The sequence below is a fragment of the Eucyclogobius newberryi genome, unplaced genomic scaffold, assembly GCF_026437365.1.
Source record: "Eucyclogobius newberryi isolate DKJ021-1_F unplaced genomic scaffold, fEucNew1.0.hap1 SCAF_122, whole genome shotgun sequence".
Lineage (NCBI taxonomy): Eukaryota > Metazoa > Chordata > Actinopteri > Gobiiformes > Gobiidae > Eucyclogobius > Eucyclogobius newberryi.
Genome location: NW_027315749.1, coordinates 125,001 through 133,533, shown reverse-complemented (window position 1 = coordinate 133,533; position 8,533 = coordinate 125,001). Strand labels below are relative to the sequence as shown.

Here is an 8,533-nt window from a genome sequence, read left to right as displayed (position 1 = left end):
AGGGAGTGAGTGGAGGTGAGGGAGGCTGCGTACGGGATCGAGACTGCACGCGCGCGGGAGGGGGCCCCTCATCCAGTCGGCAACAACCGGAGCCAGCAGCATCCACACGCGCCACGGACCGAGCGCCACGGGACACTATACATCTCTGAAATAATGGACGGGACGAAGCCAGCCATGGAGTCCAGCGCGGAGGAGAACCAGGACGAGGGGCAGGAGAGCAAAGGTACGGTCTTCCACGTAACTTCCCTTCAATCGCGCGTATCTTTTGCGGCAGCGTCTTGCAATGGCGACACAATATCGTCTCCTTTTTTCCTTTTTTCTTTTTTTTTAACGCACCCCGCTGTCACCCAATGTGCAGTGCTTTGTGGTGATGGCACCCGTTGCATTGCGCGCTGCTTCTTCTAGTGGGTGCGCGTTGATCTTGCGTTGCATTGTTTGCTTCAGCGCGCGCACTAATGTCCATTTGCGACGCTGCGCCATTACGAGCGTCTTTGTGCGTAACGAGCGTTTGATGAAGATGGCAACGGCGTCTGCATGGGGTTTTTTTTTTTTTTTTTTTTTGCTTCAGGTGTGTCTGTGCCATCAGCGACACGACGGGTCTCCTCTGAACGTGATACAATGGGATGCACTTGACGCATAGGGATCGGTTTGTCCGTCAATCCCCGGCGCGCGTTTTTCCGTTATACGTTAAAACTACGCGGCGAACGCGCGTTTTTTTGTGGGGTATTTGACTAGCAGATTAGAACACACAATAGACACGCGAGTTGTCAATGGCAAGTGTCAGTCAGGGGCTGATCCAGTTTGCAGCATGCATGGAATATGAATTAGATTACTGTCAAACGGCGGTTAGATTGTCTTTTTTTTATGGGGTCTAAATGAAACCCAGCTGCGTGTTGGAATGACGACGGCGCCTCTGAATATGGATAGTGCTACTGAAAATGAGTATAGGCATGCTTAGCCTAATGGAAAACGTGTGGCTCTACATCATTTTCATACACAAATGAGAAGACTCCTTTCCCTACTAATTTGTGTAGGAAAACAATGGGCAGTTTACGTGAATCAATAGTTATTTTAATTAATCATGGTTCCTTAGATTTTGATTTTTTTTGTTTTTTTTGGGTCCCCCTCATCTTGGCGGCATTTGCTTGTTGTACTCCATTGACAAAGTCGTTTTTCACCTGCTGCCAGCGCTCCTGTGTGCACTTTCATCAATAGACTTTGCAGGTGCAACGCTGCAGGAAGACTTAGTGAATGACCTGGCTCTGTGTGAAGCTAGACCACTGCACGTTCCTTTTTAAATGGATCTAGAAGCACACGTTTTAATGCAATACCGCAAATGTCCACTAAGAATGATATCCAAATTGAATGGTTTGAAAGATCCACAAGTTTCTCTCATACGAATTCAATGTGCAGGATACTGTGCCACATTTACAACTCAGTCTGCTTTGATGTTTCGTGCTTTTATCCCAAATCACACTTTGCAATGCCACAGTCGAGCTTCAATGGCAGTTTAGATATTTCAAGTGGAATTGATTTGTCGCTAGGTTTGAACAAGAGGAAATATTAAGAAGCAGAAGAAGTGATGATGCTTGATAAGACGTTGTGACATAAGCTATAGGCCATTGGGACGTCCCCTAACTCTAATAGCATTACATCACTCTCCTGAGGCACAGTACTTTATAATAAGGACAATTTGTGGGTGACTTGTATTGATTGAAGAGCCATTAGAGGGCTTTTATTTATAGCAAGTAATTAACCCTTTTCAGTTTTAATCACCATTTTATGCTTTGGCTGTGTTCGTCTCCTCAAGGCCAGTAGTGATGTGCTCCAGGTGTGATGTTGCACAACCTCATCCGCCCACACCAGCGCACCCAAAATAGAACCGGAGGAAGGGATGGCCTATTTGTTTGGCGTAATCATTGGACATCTGGATTGTAACCATAAGCTTATAGCGTTGGTTAAGAGGCTGAAGATTTACAGTGCTGCAGCTGGAGACAAGGAGGCGAGAGCTGTCATGTAAGGAGCTTGCGTCGGCGTGTGCCAAACAAATAATAACACGTGCATTAACCAAAACATATGCTTAAAAAGGCAACGTGTTTAGCTTTTAGATGCTGGATACTAGGACTGCAAACAGTGAGGGGGAAATGTGACTTCTGGAATGTAACTTGTCTGCTGCTTGTCTTAATTTTCTTTAAATGTTCCACAGTTCGATTAATGTTAGTTCAGTTTTCGGTGCTCAACCATAATTCTTACTTTGAGCGAGGCTGCCTCTCCACAGATCTGGCCTGTAACTTTACCTGGTGGTGCCACAACAATAAACTTGATTTTGACAGGGATTTTGGGCATTGCAAAAATAAAGTGAATTGAATTGAACTTAAGCATTTAGTTTCATTCTACTTGAATAATTAAATTCATGATAATGTAATGATAGCCCTACAGTATGTAGCAGTGACACATTTAATGACAAAACAGAAGTTAATTAGCTTCATTCTACAGCTACAGCATCTACGAATTACACTTCAACTACCGGTATATCACAATGGGATCTCAACATGATGCCGACGTAATTACCAAGTGGAAAGTGAACTCCAAACAGACAGATTATAATCCTGATGTGCCTGGTTTGCACATGGGTATAGATGGATTGATCTTTTTGCGTGATTGCTTCCTATAATCTCTAAATCTGCATCTGCCTGGTTTGGTTCATAGCGACCATCACATCAGTATAATTAGACAAACAACTCCTTTCTGTTATGTTTTACACTTCACATTGTCATCCAGTAGACTTTAAGTGAGCTCTTCAGTCAGCGGCGTCTGATTGGTCTGTCCACGCAGCTATACTTTCCCCTGGAGAATCCATGCAGGACCCAGTGTTGTATAACTGCTGAGTCTGCCCGCCGCTGCTCGGTCGCTCACATCCAAACCGTAAAAAAATCATCGTCTGGAGGGGTGCAGGGTTTTGTGGCGATCGCTTTCACATGAGAGGGCATTTTTGAAACTCCCGCAAGAGCTGCTAATCAGACCGGGGAGTAGATACTCTTTTAGAATGCATTTTGCATTACTGAAGTATTGGATCATTAAATACGAGGAAAAAGGCCTTACCACGAGATGATCAAAGTGGATGTAAATGGACGGCTGATCTAGAATATTTAATATTCATAGTTTTGTCTCTAGGGAAAAGCCTTGCCAGCTAGGGATGACAAGAATGTGATTATCAGGTCACATTATAATTGTAAATAATAATAGTGAGCCTATATTAAGGCTGTTTGTGTCATATTAACTTTATTATTCTGAAATTTTGATTTGATAAAGCTGGTGACAGGCTGGGGCAGTACTACTATGTTTCTACTTTCTTATAACTGATGTAATATGGTAATAGTACACATTGCCATGCTTTGTACTATGCTAACAGTAGCTATAGTCATTTGTGACTCACAACAACTCACACAAAAAATGTTTTACCTTCAGAGACAAATGTCACACCAAGCAAAAGCCCCACTTCTCTTGACATTTGAGATGTAAGGCACGTGAACATTGCACTCGAGGACTATGTCCTTTTAAGCATGGCATGGCCTTATTTTCCCTCCACACTTGAGCCCTTATGATCGTAATGGGTCATTTTCCATTGTTAAAAATATAATCAATTGTGGAACGTCCACATTGATATGTAATCCTTTTCACTCTTGGCTTTAGACACCACCACCAGTGAAGATAAAACTATTTAATCATAGAAGACCAGTCTTGACTTCTGCTGTTCTTAATCCCCTGTAATCCAACTACATCATTTGCACATTTCAAAAAAGCCTACATTTTTATGTTCAATATTGCTTAAAAGGTTTGAACAAGTTTTGTTTTAAGTTTCTAAAACCTTGTCTGATATCCTACATAAGACATTCTTTACATGTATTCTGTACATTGTATTGAAGCTATTTTAAGTATGGCACCCAAATGATATGATAGCAGCTTTTGAATTATGCAAAGGCCAACTTGCCAATAATTAGATGGCTGATGGTGCGAGTTTCAATGGGATTTGTTTTAGTTATATTTGTCAGGAATATATACGTTCCCTCCATTGTGAGAGCTATCGCGTTGGTTGAGGTTTGCAGTTGTATAGCTTTAATGAGTCATTGGACACCACTTATGGACTCATTAAGCCACTCTTTTACTGAAGGCACTTCCACGCCCGCATGGTGAATACCTTTGAACTGTGCTGATTCCTTTGTGTCGTTTGATGCTAGCTTAAGTTCCATGCTTTGAAATCTACTATTACTTACACTAAAAACTTCATCGTCCATTTTTATAGCTACCACCACCCACATTATCTCGCTCTTCCCACACCCTGTTCGGTCAGTGAGTTGGCCCAGAGGTGTGGAGGTTGAAGGAGCATGTGCAAGTCGTCACACAGCAAAACCATCATGTGTTCCTCATTTGAATCTACTGCCCAGAGCGTCCTGTCAACCTCCATCTGGATGTGTGTGTGTGTGTGTGTGTGCATGTGCGTGTGCGTGTGCATGCGTGCGTGTGTGTGTGTGTGTGTTGTATTTGTTTACGTGTCAATGACCAAGAGTGGTTCAGGGGAATATCTGTGTCGGCACTTTGCACACAAAAAAGCTATTTTTATTACCATGCATTTGTGCCAAGGCCGAATACGTTCATATTTTCAGCTTGGGTACGCTTCTTGCTGTGGTCATGTTTCTATTTAAATGTGATTTCCTGGCATACACACCAAAACAAGCCTGGATTTTCCCCATCAAAGTCGCTGGGCATATTTGAAACAGAATTCAGACCAGTATTCAACCGTTTCTAATGGTTGGTTGCACCATATTCTGAAAATAATCTTTTTTTCATTGAATCTGTAATGCAACAGTTTGCTTGACTTAACATGTAGATGTGGGAGAGAAGTTTTGAGCAAATGAATAATACAGCAAATGTTTTTTTGAAGATATATATGTAAAATTAAAATCTTCATAACAAATGTTTCAAAGTGATATTTCTCCACTGTATATTAAATTTAACAGGCTATTCAAGTTTTGTCCTCAAAACATTTTTTTTTGTCATCGCCCACCCCTACTAACATTCTTTTACATAAGAATATTTCTTGGTGTATAATGACAAACCATATTAACCCAAGGAGAAGCTCACCATGAGGCATCCTTTGCACAGCTTGTAGCCAAATAAAAATAGCTTTCTTGGTTGGATCTCGGTTGCTACCGCGAAAATAAGCAACAGATTGTCTGAATTTGGACGCGCCCCCTCCGTCTCGTCATGCTCGCTCGGGGTGCAGTCTGCCGTAGCTGCACATGAATTGCCGTGAGGGGCAGGTTGGCGCAGCATGTACTGTTCCCGCACGGTGCCAACCTCCTCTGGCCTGACTCCATCACCCACTGCTGCCCAATCTGCCACGCTCAGACCCATGAGTCCAATCTGAACGAGCCACAGTCATCATTAGTCCTCATTGACGTCCAGAAAAAGACTGCTGCTTTGAGGGACAACGTGTTAGCTATTGCTATTTGGTGGGAGTAACGATCATATTTACATTGACCAATGTCCGTACAGCTAGTTTCTACAGCTACTGACGGAATTTAATTTTCAGGCATAAAGTTGTATAATTTGAATACTTTTTTGCTTCTGTTGTTATATGATCTCTCTGAAAACTAGCGGTGCCTATCGAATCGGTGTCTATCGACGTTTGAGTTTCCAGTTTAACCCTGTTGGTCTTCAACAAGCTGCTGGGTGTTTTTATTACACCCTCATTGGACGCTTCAACTCTTGACGAGGCGCAGCTAAACTCGCTAAAATTCATCCTTCTACAAGTGTTGTGGTCTATGATTTGTGATACAAATGCTTGTGCTTCTCAAACATTTTCTGGTGCGCCCCCCTTAGGGGATACACTAATTCCATGCCCCCTTAGGCTTTCACAGACTGACTTTCATTGGTGTGTGCATTAATGAACTGGCACAATGCAGAGCCTAAGTTCTCTGCAAATACAGTCTCTCTGAGTGCTCCTCTCTTCTTTCAATACACCTCTCCTCTCTTCTCCCTCTCCTCTTCTCCTCTCAGCTGAGCAGATCGTGGGCAGGTCAGACACCTGTCTGCAGTCTGACAGCAGAGAACTGGCGCTTCACCAGTCGCTTCATGAAGAAGACACACTCGCGTTACTCTGAGGTCACCATAGATCATGCTATCACCCCGCAAGACACACATGCACACTGCACTCATAATTCATGTATCATGGGATCAATGCAGGTAAGAGGCAATAATGCACACGCAACATATTCTTCAAACAGAATGATCACATTCCCAAATGAGTAGTCTGGTCAAGGTGAACTATAACTTTTCTGGTGGTTTTCTGGTCTGCCAATTGCTTGTCTCCATGGAGAAAATATTGCACGGCATAAAACACAGAGACATGCAGCTGACGCCACAAGCAGATGACTGGTGGGAGAAAGAAGTTCTGGAGGAGTTCACAGATTCGGATGGGTCAAAAATGTCTGTATGACCCGTGGGTCATTTGTAAAACTGTGTGATATAATGGAGGATGTTCTTACACCCAAACCTGTGACTGTGAGTTTGCCAATCCCATTAAATTTGCACGTCACCATTATCTTGTACAAGCTTGCCAGCTGCTGAGTTGCTGCTTATCAGTTCGGAGTCCACAAGTCGACTGGCAGTACGATTAATAGTTTATATGATATCTGTACAAACTAGAAGAGAACCATATGTGCCTAGCTGCTTTGGGAGAATCGATCTCAGACCCTCAATCTATGTTCACATGCCTACTACATGCCCACTGGACGAGGCAACATTTTCTGCGTTTCAAATGAACGCAGTGATTAGAGAGAATGTTTAGAACATTTCAGGCACAGCAATAACATCTCCATGGATACAAGTAGGTGATGTGCCCCCACCAGAAAAATGACATTGTGCGCCTCAAAATTCCATAGTAATGCTTTTTGACCTATTTTAGATATACCATTGCCACGTGATTGAAACGTGCAGTGCAACTCTTTCCACTCATTTAGCCCCTTGTGCAAGCCACACTCCCGCACTCAGGGTCCCTGGGGCTGATGCGGAGTGAATCTCCATAATCGTATCAGCGGGACTGATGCGGTGGGGCCAAGTAAGGGCCGCTGACTCTTTGACATCCAAGAGGAAGTCATATTTTAACTTTTAACATTTTTGCTTGCATAACAGGGCAAGCTATTGAGAGGGGGTGGACATGGTAACATTCTTAACTGCAAGGCCAATTTTAAATTTAGGAAGAGCACTCCATAAAGACTAGGGGCGATTTGGTTGGACAGGTTCTTCATGCACTCCCACTCCCTCTAGCTAAAGACTACCAGTACATAACGTGCTCTTGCTAATTATTTGGCTTGATTTGGCTCATTGCACAAAACGGCTTCAAAGGGACAATTCAAAAATATTCTTTGAATTAATTCATAGCCTCAAGATCTTTTTACACCACAATAAAGAGGCAATGAAGAAAACACAATATGTGTTTGCTGAAATTATTTTATTGGCTTGCCTCTTGTTGGTCTGTCATACAGTTTGTTTTTATTTATGCCATTCCTTGCACCTAATTGTCTGTTAAACTATATCATTACCCTCTGGCGGATCACTAAGTACGGACAAAATGTATGATTCATGCCAGTAAAAATGCCAGTTGAATTGAATGAATAGAAATGAAGTTTTTTTGATTTCTGTCATGTATTTGTGATTTTGATTTTGTGCTCTACAAATAAAATTGCCTTGCCTTACCCTAAAAGTCATACCTAAAAATAGACTGACTTTTGGTTTGCATCATTGTGTAACAAAGAGGGGGTGCATACACCACGCTAGACATAGTTTAGTTTAATTCTCATAAATCGGTGATTCTACACTGTCACTCTAATTATTATACATATTTTTTTTACTGTTTAAGAGGTATTGATATCTTCATAAATATCATATTGTATTGCAAAGTCATTGATGCAGATAAGTGGTCTAAAACTATTGATCATTCTACAGGATTAAGCTCCCCTGGGTTGCCAGATGCTGACCTCGTGGCCTCTGTAATGCGGATTAGGGTCAGTTTTTGTGGAGAGAAAAATCTTCTCTGTGGTGATGTTGGCTTAACTTCAAACCCAGTATATTCAATCTTTTGATAAACCGATTACTTGGGGACAGGTGCGTTGGAGGAGCGGGAAAGTTTCTTTACAAAAAATAAATGATTTTCTGAATAGTTTTTAAATAGTGTTGAAATAATCTATATTATTTTTGTTGAAAATAATTTTCTGTTGTCAAAACCACAATGAAAATTAAAACAAACAAACCTTTTGTGTAAAATTGTGTTTCTTATTATCATTGTGGCATCAAGATCTGTATTGAGTGTCAAGCATTTTCCTTTGTATCTAAAGTTTTAAATTTGAGTATTGTGACAAGACAAACCTGCACACTCTGCAACGTTTCGATCCGAATGGATCTTCTTCAGGTCATGGTAAAGGTAAACCTAGATTTTCTTTACAAGACTGATATGTTAGTTTTCCGCACTCTC

The 8,533-nt window shown here is 41.8% G+C and overlaps 1 protein-coding gene across 1 annotated transcript in view; it reads left to right on the top strand.

Moving 5' to 3' along the window:
* The window catches only part of LOC140357036 (neuronal membrane glycoprotein M6-b-like), a 28,912-nt gene continuing 20,379 nt past the window's right edge, over window positions 1-8,533 (top strand). Inside the window, exon 1 of the mRNA XM_072442011.1 lies at window positions 1-223. Coding sequence (XP_072298112.1) covers window positions 154-223 — 70 coding nt within the window. The 5' untranslated portion in view covers window positions 1-153. The remainder of the gene's footprint in view (window positions 224-8,533) is intronic.